This window comes from Trachymyrmex cornetzi, unplaced genomic scaffold (genome assembly GCF_001594075.2).
Source record: "Trachymyrmex cornetzi isolate Tcor2-1 unplaced genomic scaffold, Tcor1.1 scaffold416, whole genome shotgun sequence".
NCBI classification, from domain to species: Eukaryota; Metazoa; Arthropoda; class Insecta; order Hymenoptera; family Formicidae; genus Trachymyrmex; species Trachymyrmex cornetzi.
In genome coordinates, this window is record NW_017298918.1 from 590396 (window position 1) to 612621 (window position 22226).

A 22226-nucleotide genomic window follows, 5' to 3' on the forward strand; every position below is an offset into this window, starting at 1 on the left:
GGTAAAATGTACAACACACACATGTTTCTCTCATATTTCCACTTCTGTTTTTATTTTGTTAATTTTCTCGTATAATATATACTAACAAAACATTTAATTACAAAACATGGGCATATCTGTGTGTTTTGTGTGTGTGTATGTACGAGTACGTGTCTTGTGATGAAAGCAGCTATGTGTTCTTTTTCTATGCGGTACGCGTACCTTTTCTGGTTAATGTAGATATTACGATTAAACTTCATAAGTTTTCTACGATAAGTAGATGGATTGATAACGACAATTTACACGCAAAAAACGTGTGGCAAATGCCCCCTGTCCGTCCCGTTATCGTAATCCCCCCATTCCTTCGTTTTCATAATATCATTCCTCGTTCGTTCAATTAATCGCATTTATTTAATCGCGAGTCAGGTTTCCGTGGTCGGGCCTCATTTACGAAATTCTCTCTCTCTCTCCCTCCCCCCCCTCTCTCTCTCTCTCTCTACAACCTATATCCGTCATAAATATGCAAACGCAAGAAGGGATAAAAACGCTACTGTAATATGCGATATAATAATATTACCGTACTTCGATATTAGTTATAAATAGTTTTTTAATAATTATTTGTCCAAACACTGAATATTTTACAACAGCCATCGAATCTCAACTATTTGTAACTCTATTTAAACAGTTTGCAACTTTTACAGTTCATCATTCATTTTTTTTCAATTTCACTTTTAATATTATTATGCGTATAGCACATGATCTGATCCAATATCATATCAATAATAGGGATATATCATAAATTTTGTAATTTCCTAAAAAATATTCTCTAAAAAATATGTCGACCTAAAGATTATTATGACTGATAATCACAGACAATTTTTTCAATTTTTCTTTTTCTCTTTCATACCATCGTCGAGTTTGTCAGTAATTGTTATTTATCTTCCCTCTTACTTTTCTTTTAAACAAGTACAATATTTCAAAATTCTACACTTTGTTTAAACGTTAGAATAGTAGGTTTATACACGTCTTAAGAAGCGTTTTATATTTCAATTTTTCTCCCGTTTCCTCTTCTAATTGCTTAAATTGTATAATATTTTAATATTCTCAGCTTATCCTTTTCTCAAGAAGAAAAAAAAAGGTCTAAGAGCGCAATGAGACCAAATTTCCGGTTGTGAAAGATCGCAATTAGTGTGGCGATGCGCCGAAACCGTCGCGTCGCGAGAACGCGGTAATACACACCGCACGCTCGTCACGTTTCCGCGAAATCACTTAATCACTCGCAATTTTAAACGCAACGCTGAAATGCGACGTCCGCTCGGATTCGAATCGTTTGAACTTCGAAGCGAATCTGTCTGTCGAGAGGTAAAACATGCGTAAAAGTCGGAGAGAAACAATCTACCTATTACATCTATACATTAGTATCATTTTTTTTTCCTTTAATTATTGGTAAACTACTTAAACAGTTTATTCATCGTACCGTTTCTTCGGATGTTCGTCATTTTTTTTACACGCAGCGTTACTTTTGAAAGGTGCTGATGGGTGTAGTAAACAAACGGTGCTTAATATGCCCAAATACGAGTGACTTGAGTAGTGATGTATTATGCTTTCTCTTTCTCGTTTTTTGTGTGTGTATAGATTATAATTAATAGCGATAATAATAATAATAATAATCATAATTATAATCGTAATGAAGGCTGTATGCGTAATACTAAGGAGGGTACACCCTTTTTACGCAGTTTAAAGAGTAGTTTAAAAAGACACAGAGTATGTTCCAGAAAGCACCTGATATTCGTCCGAATTCATCAGGTAAGGATTATTAGCAGACAAGTAAATCTCTCTCTCTCTCTCTCTCACACACACACACTCACTTTCTCTCACACATACGCTTTTAATCCTCCGCTACAAGCATACGTTTAAACTGTTCCATACTTTTTGCTGAAGTACTCGCGTGGGTACTTTACAGAAGTCGTCGATGATACAAATAATGAAAAGGGAACGCTGTACTGAGAAATTTAAATCTATTCGCGAGTGTAGAAATGAAATCGGACAATGATGGATAGCTTACAGATTACAATCGTAATACAGAGCAATGTAAAAATTGAGTTATATGGTATGATTGCCTACAGAGAATACACCTTGTAAAGCCCAAATGAATTCTGACGTCCGATTATTCTAGCGTAACAATCAGGAGGCTGTAACCGAATTAAAGATACACGATTGCTTGTTTGTTAGAAAAAAAAAAAAAAAGATTTGATCCTTATATCCGCGTTAATCAATGTGACTACCATATATGTGCACCGGTCCTAAATCGTTCACGTTTACATTAGTACTTTTTCGTCAACCCTAATACCATATCGTTTATAATCAATAAATATCAATAAAATATCTAACATTGTTATATTTTCAAGTAAGTTACCATCCTTACTAGTCGTATTACTTTTCATGTACAGATTAAAATTAATTATCATTATATTAACAATATTCATCTCCTCGAATATAATAGTCATTAATTATCGATAATTATAATATTAAAAAAAAAAGATTCACAAAATATCTAAAAGATGGCAATTTCACGTGACCAGAACAGGTTTCCGTTTTCCCGCGATTTTATAACTTTTTACAACTCAGCATACGCGCTTTGTACCAAACCAGGCCGATTAAAATCGCAGCACGTCTGACATTATTCGTGTGCTCAAATAATGCGCTCCTATGTGTGTGCCACCATTTCACCCCTTTATATTATCTCTTTAAATAATTCACGATCAATATTCTTCGTATAACGCATTTCTTATTATTATCAAACACTTCCGCACTGCAACCTTACTATCTCTTACTCTAGGCCATTTTTTCATGAAAAGTGCACTTAACGGTGTCCATGGAGCACCAAAATTTAAGGGACTACCACCTCGGCAGAAATTGATTAATCGCGCTAAAATACGATGTAGTTGTATCGGAAGGCGCCGTGCCATGCGCCGTTGCGGTTGTTAGTTTCGAATATAAAATATTATTTGCGTAAATATATATATCTAAATCTATCACCGGGTGAAAGCGTAGGTACATGTAAAAGTAAGGCAAAACTGGACTTCACAGAAGGGTATTGGTACGGAATACATGGTATATATATATCCGTTAAAATGTAAAATATATATTCCTATAAAAGCATCTCTAATATATTTCCCATTATGGGAAAATATCACAAACGTTCGCCGGAGAAACGTATCCGGAGACGTTTATCCCAAACAATGCATAAATCTTCGTCGATTTGATCGACGAACAAACCGATTTTTCGATTAAAAAAATTCTTTTAAAAGGATTATTAAAACCGTTAACGCTTCTATTCAATACTCGTCAAACAAAATGTCGTGTCTCGTATAATTCAGACAATAGAATTCGGATAATAAACTCGATGAATATGATCTTGGCAAGGTGGAAGCACAAATATAGACGCGATATTTTAAAAATGTACAAAAAGGAAAAGAGGGCAAATAATATCGAACTCGCGCCATTGATTTTTTTTTACATTGAATAAATAGTTCTGGAAAGCAAATATCCTCTAGTCAATGATGCCACGTGAACAATAAAACAAAATCGTATCAATGTCTGCCAAAGTAGGTACACCTTCGAACAATATCCTGCTATAGGAGACTGTTCTCGCTTGCCATTCTCTATCTCTCTCCTTAATACCTACATTCCTAACTTAAGTTAAAACTGATTTGCTGTACTTACATCAAAGACGATATATCTAATCTAACAATTACATATTTTACAAAAACATTTGAAATCTGGCCCTACAGCAGACATGAAATGTCACAAAGTTAGTCATACACTGTACACTAAATTTAAAATTTACAAATCATCTAAATATACAATTATCGCGCATTTTATGTTCACGCGCTTCTTTTGTACACTATATGCTTACGTTATTTTTATCTTGTGATATTTGAAAGAAATGTAAGTGGCTTTTAGAAAGCTACAATCATTGTCGAAAATCCGCTACTTTCTCATAGTACTCTTGCGGCATCTCATTTTCCATTTTCATCCTTATAATACACAATGATTTCGTCTAAGGGAAAGAGTTTATTTTCAAATCCGATCAAAGCATCGAGAGATCCATATCATGCAAGAATTATGCGCTCTCGCATAAGGAGCTCTCGCATTTAGTGTAAAGTGTAAGATAACTTGTACACTTAAGCCTCAACAGTGTAGATAATACGTAGAGTCTAAAAGTCGTGCGAGAAAGCACAGGCGTGAATAAAATAACACTTTCACAAGTCTGAAGCGCGTTAGTAAAACGCACGACTTTGTCGGATACAAAAGCAGGATATACTCGAATGGTTTATTGCTATAGGTATATATGTAAATATACCCCCCGTTAAATCAACTACAGGAACGTAGCTGTCTAAAGTAACATCGTCGTAACCGCTGTGCTTCGCGTATTACGTCTGGCCTTCTAATCTTTAAAATGTATAATCTATGTTCTTTTATAGTAATAAAAAGCTGCAATCTCTGAAAATAGTTTGATGATGAGTAAAATGAATAACATTCAATAAAACGAATCCTATTCGAAAGCGCGCGCGCAATTATAGCACATATTTTATTTCTTTGTCTTCGGTCGGCTGCTTAAGATAAGCTGTATATACGCAGTCTCAGTTGAGGTATTTGCGACATTTGCGAGAACCGCAAGTACACGGGATCTTGATATCCTCGAATGGGAATTTGTAGTCATATGTCAACTCCTCTCCTTGAATGATGCGACGAAGAGCAAAAATCAGTATGTGTTTCTTACCTAGTATGTCCACCACTCGCGAGTAGCAATTTGGCTATAACATACATATTTTCGTATAATACATATTTATCAAATATTTTAATGTGATGATTATAATAATATTAACGTAATGTTTAATTATATATATTATATATTACATAATCAAATTATAGAAAATACAATTTAAAATAATTAGATTTTTATATATTTAAAAACATTTATATATAAATAGAACAATGATATTATTAGATAATAATAAAAGCTTTTGTCAATTTGTAATATTAGGTAAATTTTTATTCTTTTAAAAATAAAAAGAAAAAAAATCTTCCGTACCTCGCACGAATGATTGATAAATCTAGCTGCATTTCCCTTCATAGTAGCATCAACAACTAGATGATCGTCGATTTTAAACATATAACAGCCTATATTCTTGCTGTCATAATACTTTTCTCTTTTGTCGGTCAAGGAAGATCGAATAACCTAATGATGATCAATAATTTTAATGGTTATATAATAATAATAATAATAGCGATACTAGAGACCCTATAGTGTAACAAATTCGCAAAGTGTTGCGTGATCAATATTTCTCTGATTGGCTGGAATAATTCGTAGTAACTGCAATATGGTAGCTACTACGGATTACTCCAGTCAATCAAAGAAATATATCGATTACGTGACACTTTGCGAATCTTTGTTGCACTATAGGGTCTCTAAGCGATACCGATTACAAATATCGTGACATGATCTTCTAATATGTGAATATGAATAGTTTGTTACTTACTTCACCGGCGTATTCAATGACCATCTCACCAGGCTCGATATCTCTCAAACAAAACAGTCCTCTACCATGTATATGGGAATAATATACACCAACAGATGCTTTTGATGTTTCCTTAAGTATTCTAAAGCGCATTGCCATAGGCAAATTGGTACTCACGGCTCGCCTGTAACAGTATTCGTCACAATTTTATATATTATATAAAATTATATACTCAATATTATATACTCAATATTGAGTATAAATTATACTTCTTTAGACTATAAATAAAATCTATAATATGAAAAATAAACAAAAGTGCTTTATTAAATAAATTATTAATAATAGCACTTTTGTTTATTTTTCATATTACAGATTTTATTTATAGTCTAAAAAAGTATAATTTATACTCAATATATGTGTATCAAAAGATGTGTGATTATTAAAATAAAAAATGTAAATACATTACACCGATGATGCACAAGCCATTAAAATAAAAGCGTTAAAACTCATATTGATAATTAAATATCAGAAATCATGAATTAATTTACAAGAAACAATTATAAAATAGCATGCAATTTTGTCTTTACGTTGTATAAGCGTGGTGGTGAATTTTACCTAGACTCTGTTTCCGATATTGTAATTATATTAGGATGCGGTCTATGCTGCGACGCCAACCAGCTGAACATGTCGTGTACTTTCCTGCCTTTAAAAGGCTCTGCTCGTGCCGCTCCGTTGGCACACGCTGCCGGCAACTCATTTTCCATCTCGTCGGGTTTTGGTGGCTCCAACGTATGGAATTTGGGCTTATACTTGCTGCATCTGTTGACGCCCGGCAATTGTTCGATCAGGTAGATAGCCGCATTATTCTCCAAACCAAGACCCTCGGACAACGGATTGTGAGGCAGAGGAGACAAGTTGTGAGCCTTGCGCGCATTCTGTACCGCCTGATACACCGTCTCCCAAACCTCAGTCATAGACGAGGCAGTGTGGGTAAAGCCATCTTGCGATTTGATCTCATACATTAAGATCGGTCCTTTCGAGCAATTGTGCATTTGCGGCGGATTCTGCTGCGGATTGTTTCGCAGCGGTCTGATTGATTTCGTCACTATTCTGGGTTTCTTGACAGCTACGGGCGGCGCTTTTGCCTTAAGTATGTTCACTTTCGCGTCCATAGGCTTCACCTTGTCCTCGAGTTTGTTCGCTTTGAGCGTAAACGTTTTGATCGGCAACAGTTGTAATGACGCAATCTGAGGCACCTGTTTTGACGGTAATATTTCCACAGATGTTACTTGTGGTGCCTTTTTGCTCTGAGTGACCGCCTTCATGTTGCGCGTGATCTTGTAAGAACCGTCCTGTAACTGTTTCTGCAGCACTATCTTCAACGATGTGTTTTGTAGCTTCTCCTTATCAAGTTCTAGTTTGAGATTCTCCTTTACCTTCTCTATAGTTTCTGTATTCAGCTTGATATTGTCACTGATATTGCTGAGTGTGGTTTCAGGTTTTTTTATTTGCACGATCTGCTCGATGATTTCCTTCTTTGACTCTACAATTTCCGGTTCGGCTGGCTTGATGACCGGTTTCGTCGGCTCTTCGATCGCTAAATCGTCTTTCTTTGCTGGATCCTGCTTAAGCGTCACCGCCTGCATTGGCAGCACCCTGTTCATCGGTCTACTGGTCGGCATGTTACTCGTCGGCATCGTAATTTTGTTTTGCACGGAGTTGGAATTGGAGACAACGATTGGGCTGTTATTGTTGATGCATGCATTCACCGAGTTCGGATTCAACGCAGTACCGCTACTATAGCTCTTATGTACGCTATTTACATCGTGATTTGACTTATGATTTAAAACTAGATTCCGTTGCGTAACATAATGATTCGATAGAGGTGGTATCTTAGATGATGATATGCTAGACTTGATCATGCTAGTGTTCTCCGATACGTGTTTCGAATCGAAGTATGGTCGCACACTGTTGTTCATCGGTTGCTCCGCGCCGAACAACGGCTCAGTGATCTTCCAAGCGGCTCCATGATTCGCCTGAACCAGATGCGTGACTGGACTAGGTCTCACAGCGACACGAGGTATCGTTGGCATTGCATGAGGTGGTAGTGCCGATGATGGCGGCGGTGGTAGCGATGATGGAGGTGTTGATGGCGGTGGCGGTGGTGGTGGCGGTGGTGGTGGTGGTGCCGGTGGTGGCGGCGCCGACGATGATAGCTTTGTCGGCGTCATCATGCTTATCGACGTCGCGTTCGATGAGCACACATCTGCCACTTGAATCGATGCCATTGGATGCTCTATGGTCGCATTTTGACACGGTACCGGTGTCACGACGTTACACGCTATGCCACCATAAGCTCGTTCCGGAGATGCGGCGGAAATGTTGATTTGTGGTGGTGTTACAATTGGTTCCACTGCTAGCGTTGATGCTGATATTGATATTGGTGCTGGCATTGATACTGATGTTGGTATTGATACTGGCGTCGGTATTGACACTGGCGTCGGTATTGACACTGGTGTCGGTATTGACACCGGTGTCGGTATTGACACTGGTGTCGGTATTGACACTGGCGTCGGTATTGACACTGGTGCTGGTATTGATGCCGATGCTGGCATCGGTGCCGACGCCAATGTTGGTGCTGGTGATGGTACCGGAGCTGCTGCTGGTGGTAGCGGCGGCGCCGATTGGTTCACCACCACGTAAGGCACTCCGGACATGTTGGACATGCCACTCACATTCTGCATACTCGCTATGTTAGGTACGCCAGCTATGTTGGGCATACCAGATATGTTCGGCATGCTCGATACATTCTGCATCGTTGTTACAGTAGGTACGCCCGGCATAGCTTGTACATCCACGATAGGCTCCATCAGCTTAGACGCTTGAAACACCTGTGTTGTTGTTTGGTAACTACTGGCCAATACTTGTGGCACTGTGCCCGCCATGAATTGGCTAGACGACATCACGGTATTGCTAACGATTGTCTCCAGACCATAGTACATCGGTTGATTCGATACGAACATACCGCCGGTTGGATCGGTGAACATTTCCAGAGTAGGCGTAGAGCTCAATAGCAGTTGCTCCGATGATATAACGCCACATTGGATTGCATTGGGTTGTTGCTGTATGATGGTACCTAATACAGTAGGCTGTGTCTGCGCAATCTGCACGCTCGGCAATATCGATATACCACCGTTTTGTAGCAGCAGATTGTCGGTGGACGGTGCCTGTATATAGGTACCTGGTACCAAGGAATTTGCGGCGATCAGCTGAGGCTTGAAACCGGTCTCGTGTTGCCCGTCACCTATCGTCGTGATGTATTGTAAATTTTGACCGGATTGCTGCTGCAGTGCTTCCACATAAGCGGACACAATTCCCGGTGGCGCCACTTGCTGAAGGATCACTGTGGGCGGTCTCGGGGTGGTCTGATGTAGTTGGATTACCGGTGGACCGTTTGACATCGCTGTCGGTTGAAATTTGACATTGTGCGCGACATTTTGCGGCGACTGCATTACGTTCTTCAAAACATGCTGCTGCGGCTTGATGTTCTTGGTCTTAGCCTTGGCTATCCGTAAATTCTTCTTGGAAGAGGTTCGGGCGATCTGTGCGTTCGTCTGCATAGACTCGTGCGCGGTTTGTACGCCCATGGACGAAAAACTGGGCGACATTTCCGGACTTGGGACGGTCTGCGAGCTCGTGCTGTCCGGCGAACTCATCGGCGTATTCACGATACCATGCGCCGTAACGTTAGAGTCGCTGGAGATGGACGGCGGATCTGTGATCTCCGTTATCTGCACTGTGCTTTCCTGAGGAGATAATACTGCTGGGTTCGGCAGAGTGGTGGTTCTACGGGTGTATTGAGTCTGTACGATCACGTCGTTGGACGTTAATACTGTCTGGTGTACGGTCTCGACGGTGGCGTGTGTCGCATGAATTTGTGGCGTGATGATCGCTTGAGCGATCGGTTCAATTTGGATACTCGGATGAGGCGACGCCACGGATGCCTCGATGGGTGACGTCGCTTGAATGTCCGAGTAATCGGTCGTTAGAGTATGGCCCTCGGACGGTGAAAGCGTGATGAATTGCGATGACACCGAACCCATGTTTGGGGAAAACCCCGACTCTGGCGACGCCAGCTTGTTGTCCATGGTCTCCGAGTCGCTATCACTGGTGATCATAGTATCGCAGTTGTCCAGATGACGATTGTAACTCTCCTCGTTGCGATACGTGAGGCCACATCTCTTGCAAGTGACATCGATATCCTCGAACGGCGATGATTCGTATGAGGTATGAAGTAACCTTTCATGCGTCATCATGTGTTGCGACGAGACGCACTCGTCGTCGCTCGAGATATCGCCTGCACCATCTACCTGTGGGATCTGCAGATTCACTTTGAGATTCTTCTCCTTGAACAAGACTTCCGCCTTGTGCGAGGTACACCTAACGGTTGGTGCGGTTATGAAGTTGCTATTGCCACTTTTCGTTTTTTTATCACAGTTACTTGACACATGTGATCTGATGAAACCAAAGATACGCTTTGAATGTAAAAGATTTGAAGGCCGCCCGTATAAGCCTAGTTCCATTTCCGAGTTTGACTCGCTCGCGTCAGACGAGTGCTCATCGTTAATGCCGTCTAATTGCGGGATCGATAATGATTCGGACGTTTGAAGATTCGCGCTTTTCTCCTCGGCATTGTATTCTGGTGAACTGCACTCGCTGGCACTATTAGCGTCAACCGACCCGTCGACCTGCACTATTCGCGGTTGCTGCTGTCTCGGATGCCAGAGCAGCCTCTTGTGCTCCTTTACGTCGTCCCTGGCTGGCAACACGCGGCGATTTAATCCAGTAGAGTCCTCAATACAGTACTTCAACTCACGCACGGAATCGGATAGTATGTTAGGCGTGTTTCCTCTTCCCACAGTGACCATAATACTCTCCGGGATTCTCAATTCATGAAACATCGACGTGCGTTCGTTTTGCGCATCAAGAACAATAAGACCGGTTTCGCTGGACTTGGTACTGGATGGATTTCGGGGCAACTTCCGTCTTTTTATGTTAGAACCGTAGGTGTTATCTAGCTTGCAGCTCCATGTGAGGCTACAGGAACGCTGATGATGCCTCTGACCGCCGACGATCAGCGGATTGTTCGACATCACTTCTGATTTGGATCGTTTCAGTTCTCTACCGCCGCGTTTCTGGCTTTTTGAATTAAATAAGTCGTCCATGAGGTCCTGCATCGCAGTCTTTGCTTCCAACCGTACCCAGAGATCATTGTGCGCTCCTAATTCCAACAGAGACGAATCTATTTTGGAGATCTTACTTTCCGACGGTTTTATCGTCTCTTCGACTTCTGATGACAACATATCATCCTTGAATAAATCCGTGCTGAAAGAGCCATCATTCTTTAAATCCATGGCTAAAAAATCCTCGTACGACATCTTTGGAAAAATGTCTTGCATGGAAATTCCGTCTAGCAGGTCGTGTGGCAAATCCTCAAATATAGCCTCCTTCAATTCCGGCGGTAAAAGATCTGTATTGTTCTGCTCCGCTAAATTCTCATCAACTTCTTTATTACACACGAAATCGATGAGCGCATCTAGAGTTTGTTTGACGGCCAAATAGTCTGTCGGTGCTTCATCTTTTTCCTGCTCCTTGCTATGATCGATGGTGATGTTATTCTCCATGTCGGACGAGATGTCCGGCATATGTACCTGCACATAAGTTCTAATGTAATATCTCACGATCTTGTAAGGATTCACTGTGGACCAGTAAAGTCTAGAACATTTGTAATCGCATGGTATTATCTTCTCAGCCGTATCAGAGAATTCCGGAATGACAGTGCCCAAACAGTCGACCATCAAAGAACCTATCATTAACTTAACTTTGTTGGGTTCGGCAAATTTCTTTTTCTTACGATCCAACTCCACATACACCGGTCGTTTCAAACTAAACTCGTTGTCGTTCTGCAGAGACTTATAGACGTGACTCGTATTCGAATGTGAGATGCAAAATACAGTTTTGTCATCGTTGAAAGCGAGTCCGACGTTCCTCGCGCATGGAAAATGAAAAGTATTGCTGCAATTCTTCGCGCAACATCCGATGCTCGCGCCCTTCTTACCGCACTCGGAGCAGCGAATCAAACGACCCCTCGAAATGGCACTATGAACATTCTGCAGTGAGCCATCGATTTCCTCAAACACCTCGTTTGACCATAGCGCGCAATTCGCATGTACCCATTCATTCTGCCCACAATACAATAATCTTCCCTCTTTTGTCTCGTGCCCATCGCCCAAACCCTTGCATAAACAACACGATCTACTGTCCTCGACGTGAATATTATATAGATTCGCCGTTTTTGCTGCAATTGCTTTCGGTGCTTTCATCACTTCCTCCTTCCACGCCTCCAGAATAGGATCATCAAACTTTGTTGTCAGAGCAATGTCTTCGTCAACGTCTTTAGTAGGCGTTAACGTATCATCGTTGTCGTCGCTGCTCTTAAAATTCTTCGGAGTAAACCATGGAAAAACCTCTTGTAGAATATCGTGATACGTTTCTACCAGATCTTTTGAACCGACACGGTTGATTACGTGCATCATATCACAATGAAATTGTAATAACGATTTGTACTCGTTACTGTTTACCTTACGTTTCACAGACATTAAAGTGGGCGAGGGCCTTGCGATGATTTGCTGCTCGGAACAGTGGCATTCCGTGACATCGGTTGAAGAAACTAACGAATCTTGATTTGTCCAGTCTTTTCTCTCGTTATCTTGAGAGTCCTTCGGAACGCAGTTTTTCACTCTAACCGAGCATTCTTTTAGATGGAATTTCTGTCGTAGTCGTCGCAGACCTTTTCTAACGGGACCATCTATTGAATGTTCTTCTAAATCAGGCTTATTCATACCATCCCTGTAATTGGCACCCGAACTCGAGTCGATATCTACGGACTTGTCACCATTACACTCTTCCGATTCTTCATTTTCTTTCGTACAGTTCGTTTCGTTTTTGTCTTCTTCAGGAAACTCAAGTTTTCTCACACTCAAAACGGGCCTGCAAAGGCACTCCTTTCTGGGACTCCACTTGAGAGCCGTACAAATTTTGCGGTTTTTACTCAGAGATTTTATCACACCGATGAAACCCGCCTTCAGTTCCGCTTCTATGGCATTCCTCCAGATAGAGGAACTCGAATTGGAAGAGCATTGGCTACACGTAAATTCGATCGAATCGGGCAGGTAACTAAGTATCTGGTAACGCTCATCGGAAAGGCCTTCACAACGGGCATGTACCCAACAGGAACACTCGCTACATTCCATCATCTAAAAGAACGTGTGCGATCATAATATATAAGTTACAAATATGAAACAAATTTTGCGATTGTAAACTTATTTTATATCAAGATTACATGTACATACTCACCTTTGTGTCAAAATCGTTCTCGTTGTAACATCTCTGACACAAAGGACAATAGTTTCCTTGTTGTCTTAACTTAAAGCACATAGAGCAGAGAGGTAAATTACCAACATGAACGTTGACGCCCTCGCTACCACAGCTTTTACATTTAATACAGCTCTGACAAACATAAGGTCGATCGGGACTGTACAATCTGGAGCTAACACCGGATTTTGACAAACATGAATGGTGAAACGATTGGCGACAACGAATGCAGGATAATTTCGGACCGGATCTGAGATGGCAGGACTGACATATCGTACATCGGGGACAACACCAGTTTGGCTGTGCACAAGCGTTCCATTCACTGGGTTCCAAACAGAAAGCATGGTACGGCTCGCAACAGCATTGACAATGGATCAGCTGTAAAGAAGGATCGTCATTATGTTGATAGTACTCGTAAAGAAGGCGTGTTACTATCACATGTCCACTCGTTATCCTTCTATAACCTAATATTTCATATTTTACTTACCGGCTCTTTACCAGCGCTTCCACACAGATAGCAAATAGCAGGTATATGAAATAGCTCAGAACCGATAAGAGCGAAACCCTTAGCTCCGACTTCAGAAGGATCGTATTGCTCCCAGAAATCTATGGAAACTGTATATACAGTATCCATAACTGCCTTAGATACCTACAACAAATATATTATTCACATCACTTTACTTTCTATTTTACGTCACATTAATTTATAAATTAAATTTAAGCTTGTAGCAAGTTTTATATTTAATAAACGGAATACCAACTTATAGGTATACAAAAAAGCAACTTATAGATGTCGTACAAGAAAAATAGAACCTCTCATCCAGAATGTCATTGACAAAATAAATATTGATATGACTATACTTAGGTCACTTCCTTTGATTATGCTTGAAAGATATCTTACCACTGGAAAATGCAACGTTGACACACTCTGTTGCGGTTTTCCTCTTCTCGAATGAGATTGTTGTGCCGTGTTAACGTTAAGATTTAAATTATTATCTTCATTATGCTTTTGTATTTCCTTTTCTTTTATATCATCTCTCTTTTCTATTCTCTCATTTTCTTTCACTGTCTTTGGAATGTTTTTACCATGTTCGTTGTCTTCTTTCGCGTCTACAGTAGGAAAAGTTGCAATAGGTTGTCCAAGTGCGAAACTGGCACTTCGACAAACATGCTTAACTCTCGGTCCTTTTAACTCAAGTCTCTGTCTAAGAGGTTGCGAATGTTGGCTGCCAGACGAAGAAGCGACCACTGGATTTTTAATTTTCTTTCTTACTTTAATCCTGTTATTTTTCCTTCGTTTCTTATTAGGCGATATACTCATCGAAGAATCAACTGTAATAAAACACATCGTAAGTACAAATAAATGCGATATTTCAAAAAAAGTATTTATAAAATTACTAGTCTTACATTTATCTATTTTTGTATAGAGAAAACCTCCAGTACCCTGATAACTCGTCTTATGTCCCATTTCAAAATTTCTCCAACTCATAGCAGACTTAAATAAATTTCTTTCCGAGCTATCTTCCGCGGGCCAACTGAGTTTAGACGAGCACAACTTTTGCCCTTGACCATCCTCGTCTTGACCAAGTGGCAGAGAAATACTTAAAGGGTCTCTCATTAATGGTGGTAACAACGCGTTTAAGCCTGTTCTCAAAGGAGGTGGAATGTTATAACATTTCAAACACATTTTCAACCAACACGCCGGGCATCTGGCTTTATAAACGCATCTCATGAGATTCCATTGTTGACTCCTCACAACAGGTGGGACTAAACACAAACCGTCCCCTTTATGACACTGAAGAATGGGAAGAACATTGTTTGAAGATTTAGCACAAGCCTGACGTTTGATCATTTTGCTTATAAACTTTCGGCAAGATTCGCAACTGTGAATACCAAATTTGCGTGCCTGTTTCACGAATCGATAAAATCGCACTGCTCCGCAAACACCACATTTTATAGTACCTGTTAATCCTAAAACGAAAAATAATCAATAATATTTAGGAATAAGAGTTTTACTTGTTGAAAGTATATGTGTAACAAATAATTACAAAATCGCCATAAAGTGTAAAATGTGTACCTAAATTAGTGTTTCCTCCCATAGTGTTACTGGTACTCGTTGTTGAAAATGGTCCTTCTGTTCCAGCTAGACACTTATTGTCCAACTTTAATCTTGCTTTCCTTAATATAACTTTTCCACTATTGAGTTTCATTCCGCTAAAATCGGATGGCTCGCCTTCCAAGTGATTGCTGTGCTCGCTTTCGTTTTCAGATAAATTGTTTTCCGTCTCAAAATTGTTCAATGTACTAACCGCAGTCTTATTACCATGTCCAAGCTGATTCTCAGTTTCTGCACAGCCACCTTCTGTCAATCCTGCACCACTGTCAAAGCTTACCTGATTATTACTTAAATCGCTCGCTATTTCATTTTGAGTTCCTGATCTCGTCTGAACTCTGGAAGACTCGAAGTGTGGAACATTGGAATCGGGAAGAACTTTTGTAGGAATAGAAATCTGTTTCTGATTTCTGGAGATTGTTGATTTCACAGTTTGTGTCGTCCTGCTCGAGTTTTGTGAGCATTCTTGATTGCTATTAGAATTGTCGGATGTGCTGTTTGATACTTTATTCTTACACGATATAGTATGAGATTTCTTTACTTCTCTATGAGCTGGTTTTGATATTTGTGCGTTTTGTACAGAATTCGCTGATTTCTCTATATTTTTTATTGATTGAGTTATAATCTCAGCATTGGAGTCTACACTCTGAATCACCCTTTTTGGCTTGCTTCTTGCTTCTTTAAATTTTGTACACAACTTACTAACAGTATCCCCTTTCAATTTTGATTCCAAGTTGCTAAGCTTATCTGGATTTAATTTAGTCTTTTTTACGTGTACACCAATTTCATTCTCACTATACTCCGTAGTAGAAATTTCTTCCAATTCCTCGATAAATCTTTTATTTGGTTTTATAACTCTTGACGAATGCACGCTGCGAACGGGTAAAACAAATTTTCTCACTGTGCTAGGCTTCTCTCCTGATTGCACTACCAAATTACGTGTATTACTTCCAGATTTCGCCCTCTGAAGCAATCTTTTTGCAGTACTGTTACGTAACTGTCTGGTTCTTTGATGCTGATCTAAGATGTTGTTCACTGATTTTAGCACCGGGTTTTTCAAATAATTCGAAAATTTAATATTCTTGCAATTCTTACGACTTTTTGCTCGGTGAATCTTTGAATGCTTAGTATTTGGATTTGTGACTGGTTGTAACCGGGTGACGTCTTTAACTGGTTTTGGATTTGAATTGGTAAACTTTTCTGTGCTATTTTCGATGTCTGTAGGAGAATTTTTAACATTAATAACATCCTTCTTCGTGCTGGACTGTGGTGCAAGATTTTCGACTGTGACAGATGGCAATTTATCGCTTGTCTTCTCTGCATCATGTTGCTGTGTTTTTATATAAGATGCAGAAAGATTAGCCTCTTTAGTGCTAAATCCGTGAAATGGTGGATGTTCCTAAAGAAAAATCACCTAAATGAGTATTGAAAATAACAAACTATTCGACAATTATAATCTATCATAGTATAACTATATCTAAGCGTGTATATTTTGTATATGTATGTATGTATGTATGTTGTACAGTGAACAAACACAAAATGTCAAACCATGAAAGTAAACAAACGACTAATAAAGTAGATTTACTTTGTCTACACGACAACCTGCCTTCTGCAAAGTTTTATTCGTAATAAAAAAAACTGACAATCCTACACTCTTCCCAGCTGATAAGAAGTTACAGAGCAAGAATTGCAGAAGGCATATCTCACTGACGTACTCCGTACCAAAAGCAGCCAGGACAAAATGTATAGAAATGAGTATAGCTCGATCGACATACGGAAGGGGAGGCAATGGTAAATTGTGAAACGAATCACTGAACAACGGCAAGCACAGAAGCGAACGCGTCGCGCACCTGCCGTTGTTGGACAATCAGTTATCACCGCGGTTGATCACCGCCGATAGGTTAACCCGCGCGCTACGCCGCGCCAAAGTTCGTCGTCGGCCTGCGTATCGTGAGTGCGTCCACCGAGTGCGTGTCCTCGTGACGCTTGCCGGAGCCGGACAATACGCGCGACTCGCGAGCGGCGAGACGCGGTGCGACGCGCGACGCGACGCTCGTCGATCATCTCACGCGACCTCGGCCTCGCCGAGCAACGGCGGCGACATGGTAGCGGCTACGATAACGACGGCAACGGTGGACGATGACGGTACGGTGACGCCGACGACGATAAGCGACGGCGACGGCGACAACGGATAGCGACGGCGGACGCCTCAATGCGACGACCTTTTTCCCCCTCACCTTCTCGTTGTCGCCGAATGTTTCGTTGAACAGGGAAAGTCCGTAGTAGATGTTTTCGGCGACAGTTACCGGATCGTTCTGCACTGCCTCAGGCTGGCCCAGCACCTTGATCCGTTTCCTGGTGGCCGTCTTCGGCGGCTTCCCGGGAAACTTGGACCTTCCCATGTTCACCTGTTTTCAACGACGGACCTCAACCTCGCAGCGAAATTCCGCTTCCATTTTACTCGCGATTTGTGCCCACAGCCGAGAGGCGCACCGACTCTCTCGCGTACACTACTATACACCAACGTATGCTCTCCGATATACCGTCGTATACGCGTGCGCGCGCGCGCGCACCACACACATACACACAGCAAGTACGCACTGCTAGTATCACTAGTACTCCGCTATACTCAGCTATACTCCGCTACGGCGCATGAGCACGGCCACCGCAGCCGCCGTGTTGCTCTCTCGCTCGCAGTCTCTCGCGGCCCGCTGGCTCTTCGGCCGACATCGGCTCCCGTCGGGCGCGCTCGGACGCGGCCGCAAAATACGCGCGTACTTGTCAAACAGAGAACCTGGGCTACCAAGGCGGAGTACGCCGTGTTGAAATACGGCTGCCAGGCTGCCGCCGCGCCGTTCGTCGCTGCTCGCTCATCGCTGCTCGCGCCGTCACGCTCTTTCTCGCTTTATGACAAATCCATCATCCTTCAGCAGTCCGACCGCGACGTTCGCTCGTCCGAAATTTACAGAGCTTCCTATCAACGCTCCAGTTTGCAATTTTATATTCGCCGACTGCTTAAATGATCTTCTACGTTTCTCCGCGTCAATGGAAACGCGGCAAATGGCGTAAGGTATATTTCTCTCCTGCAACTGCGACTTTGAAAATTCAATTTATTTTGGGAAATATTCATAAAATTACATCATATTTTTAAATTGATATCTATCTGGTCGTATACAATTAAAATCTTGGCGTACGATATTATTATTATGCAATATTATTGTTATACGATATTATTGTTGGAATATTCCGATTTTAACGTATTTATTTTTAATTGTACTGTTTCTTTACGCCGAATCACTTCTCGCACGTGAATATTTGTCGACAAGAAAGAAGCAGTAAGGACGGTACGCAAGGAACGACGCGACTCGAATGAGGGAGTCACGTGACCGCTAGCGAACATCGAGCATCGAAAAGCGCGACTAGTTTGAACGCGCTCAATGTTCACATTTCGCGCGTTAAACGCTTATTTTGACGAATGTTTTATTAATGAGTTATTGCCTGTCAATAACTTGCCGACTTGAATATCGATTTTATAATCGTCTCCCTTGGATAAATCAAAGATTTCACACAGGATGGAGAATAATAACTCAAGGCATTATTAAACGGAACAATTCGCGCTTGTTGAGCGTGATCTTAAATTTGTTTATTAAGATCGCGACTTATATCGTAATTATCGTAATAATACATAAAAATATCCGCTTATTTTCACCTTTCGCATATGCAATTACGAAAGTAACTTCTAACACGCACAACCATACTTCACGCAACGTTCGGAGCACTGAGACCAATTATGCCTTACTTCGTGCATAGTTCATTAAGTTACTTTCGTACGTGCTCTATTAAGAGGTTAACGTACGAAAAGTACTAAAACAATTGCTCAGGAAAAATGCGTCGCGAGATAACAAAGATCGCAAATGTACACACAGAAAAGTATGCGAATAATAATTACTTGTTTCAAATATTTCAAAAGTTCATAGATCCTCGAATCTACCACTGAGAGAAAACGAAATAATTCTGGCAACTATAAATTTGGCAACTTTTGCAATTGAAATACCTGTAACTAGTTTTACAAAGTAATAGAAACTGAAGTAGTTCTGAATGTTACAAAAATATAGTCACGGTAACAAATTGTATGCGCTATTAATTGGTAGTGAAATAGTGACTACAACTACATTGAGTAGTTACTTGGACTTTATACAAATAGATATAACAATTACATTTTCTTAGTTTAGATAAAAACTTTTTTTTAATAAAGCACTCTTTATCATGTGACTAATTAATCATTGTTGAGGTAACTTTAAGGGATACATTAAAAACCTTTTCTCTAAAGTCGCTCAGCACGAACAGTACGCGACTTTAGAGAAAGAAGATTGTCACCAGAGGGACGTAGCGGAGTTCAGTTTCTCCCAAGAAGAAAACCATTCAGCTTACAATAAAAGACGCAGGGTTGGTTTCGAACCTTTGAAAGACAAAAATAAATAAGAAATGCATACACAAATTTGTAACTATGTATATTATAAAGCCTTAATAAGAACAATAAGTAAATTAAGTAAACTAAGAAAATATAGTAATATTATAATCATTTGTAATTGATTATATGGTTAATGTTACTGTATTTTCTTAGTTCACTTAATTTAGTATTCTTATTAGAATTTAATAATATGTATAGTATAGTTGAGATGCTATTTCACTACAAATTTATAGTTACTGATACGACTTTTTTCTCTGAGTGTATCATAAGTTCATCACAAGCATCAAATTTATTCGAAATATATTCTAAAAATCCTAGTAAACTTAAATACTTCTCAATAAAGATTAAATTAAATTAAACAAATTAATTTACTTACTATATAATATCACTTCTTCGATCAATTTTATAATGATCTTCAAAATAAATTTGTTTCAAATACATAATAATCGAGCTTTTCTAAAATTTGTAATAAAGTACGTTTTAAAATTATCAAGAAAAGATTCTTTGTTAAAAATAAGAAAAGTTACTTAAAAAAAAGAAAATTGAGAAAATAAATTGAGTAATCACTTTTTTGAGCAATAATGGAATAATATTTTTCTGTTCGCGTACCGATATATACATATGTATCGATCGTACCGATATATACATATGTATCGATCACTTACACGCGCGCGCAATTATTTGCTTATCCGTTTCACACATTGTGCCCTTTCGCATCTTCATTGAAATTAAACCAGTAGCCTCGTATTCAGGCTCAGACCGGCCTTTACGGAAGATTTACCGGCGATTCGTTTACTCCTTAGCGCATTCCCAGGTTGTCGGTTCATTATTTCCGGCGAAGCTATCGCACGGGAATAAAGATCGTTTTCGCGGCGGTTCGTTCTAATTGCTTCCGGTATATTCTATCAAACGTGTACACACACTCCAACCGTGCGTTTCTCAAACAGTAATTAAGATCACACCGTAATACATCGCTTTTGTCGACGCCGTTATTGCGCTTACCTCTCTGAAAGCAAGGGACTAATGTCCATTTCTACGTATGTAGATTAACTTTAATCTCGGTTTAATTTACTCTCCATTTGTTTCTAATTTTTAGAACTAGAAAAATATAACGGTAAGTTAAAGCAAGATTAAAGTTAATCTATATCGGTGGAAACGGACATAAAACGGTCGAAGAACCGCGGGCTGTCGATAGATCGATTTCTTGTACGTATACGGTACCTATGTATTTCCGTATACGCATATAGGACTTCTTGAACTGAATGCGCAAAGCGGAACATCTGCGCCCATCCAGCGACATGTAATATTTAAAGCTTGATACGTTCTAATGCGAGAACGCGAGATTAAAATATATCGTCCACATTTAAATTATATACCATATTTAGATATAATATCCTTATCGGGTTCATCTAAAAACAAGTAGTATTTAAATAAAATGTATATAGAGAAAGATATTTCAGGATTGAGAAGATATTATCGCAGGGAAATATTTAGGATATATCTCTTGTAGTCTCGTGGAAAATTATAGCAAGATAATCCTTTGTTTACGCGCTGCGTGTGATAAATAGGAGCGAGTAAATTGCCCGTACCGCTAAAATTGCCGTATCGCTAAAACCGAAAATCATTTCTCTCCGGAAAGGTCAGTTCTGTTTGTGCGACTAAATATTTTTCTTTTAATTTAACGCATACCGCATTGTAGAATTATTTTTAACACTATATATATAATACATAATGTGTATTTTATTTAAAACTTAAAACTCATTAAAAATTAACATATTCATTCAATTTGCGTTATAGTGTATATATTCACAGCATGTATCTCTCGAAATAACCGGCTATAACGTATTCGTATCGGAAATTATAATCTATTGAAATAAAATTTGCCCTAACCGAAAATAAGATATTTATTGATTGTCAATACTTTACTTATACATATAGAAGAAACTGTAACATTTTTTTAAAATAATTTGCAATATGTAACTGGAACTTTCAATAGCTCCGATATTTTCGTCGGCAGTCTTATACAATAAAAATAAAATATTGAATATTATTTGTGTAATGTCCTCCGTGACTTTTTACTGCACACATATAAAAATCAATGAAAATCGATTTAATGGTATCGTCGTATAACACATTTTGTTTCTTTATCGAACAAAAACTAGAATATCCGTATCTTCTTTTAAATGCTCTATTTTTTTTATACGTACTTTTATAGATATAACTAACAATGTTTGTCAGTTTGTCAATGTCATTTTAAAAAGATATTTTAAAAAACATATTAAAATTTTCTTTTTTATCTTTGTTAAAAATTTATCCATGTCTATTAATTCAGCTAAAGTAACATTCACAAGATTTGTAAGATATCATAAATTGACGTATCTTTTAATTTTTGTGAAAAAAACGAAAAATGTTGCTTCTAAATAAAACGTTTCTTTTATTATTCAAGAATTTATTTCATAAACATCGCATCGTTTTTACAAGTAAGAAGTGCTTTTTACTTTTTCCTCGGCTCTCACAAAAATTTGATTTTACGGAAGAAAATCTCATCCATTTCCATGGGTGAAAAAAAAACCGCCCCGTATATTTCCCCTAACTTTGAAAACTTTGCTCGGTGTGTGAAATTGCGCGCTTTTAACTGCGAGCGATCCGTTTATTGGGTCGCGCGCTGGCCGGCCGGCCAGAAAATCACCACCTGCCGTGGCTG

The 22226-nt window shown here is 39.5% G+C and overlaps 1 protein-coding gene across 2 annotated transcripts; it reads right to left on the reverse strand.

Annotated features, from left to right (window-relative positions):
* Window positions 1–101: 101 nt before the first annotated feature.
* On the reverse strand, window positions 102–17551 carry trx (histone lysine N-methyltransferase trithorax). Of its 2 annotated transcripts, none has more exons than XM_018512614.1 (10): window positions 17358–17551; window positions 15016–16450; window positions 14346–14909; window positions 13840–14270; window positions 13426–13587; window positions 12921–13316; window positions 6120–12820; window positions 5526–5688; window positions 5078–5224; window positions 102–4799 (listed from the first exon to the last, which is right to left on the reverse strand). In XM_018512614.1, the coding sequence occupies exons 1-10, from the start codon at window positions 17451–17453 to the stop codon at window positions 4626–4628; spliced, it is 10269 nt and encodes a 3422-aa protein (XP_018368116.1). In that variant the 5' UTR covers window positions 17454–17551; the 3' UTR covers window positions 102–4625. The 2 variants fall into 2 exon arrangements, with proteins under 2 accessions (XP_018368116.1, XP_018368115.1); XM_018512613.1 differs by having other exon boundaries at window positions 17289–17551.
* Window positions 17552–22226: the final 4675 nt, after the last annotated feature.

Bases quoted from the DNA above. Each gene is read 5' to 3' on its own strand.
- trx (XM_018512613.1), bottom strand. From the start codon at position 17,453: ATGGGAAGGTCCAAGTTTCCCGGGAAGCCGCCGAAGACGGCCACCAGG. The intron at 16,451-17,288 runs GTGAGGGGGAAA...ATTTTTCTTTAG, and splicing joins CATTCGGCGACAACGAGAAG to GAACATCCACCATTTCACGG. The intron at 5,225-5,525 runs GTAAGTAACAAA...GATCATCATTAG, and splicing joins TCATTGAATACGCCGGTGAA to GTTATTCGATCTTCCTTGAC.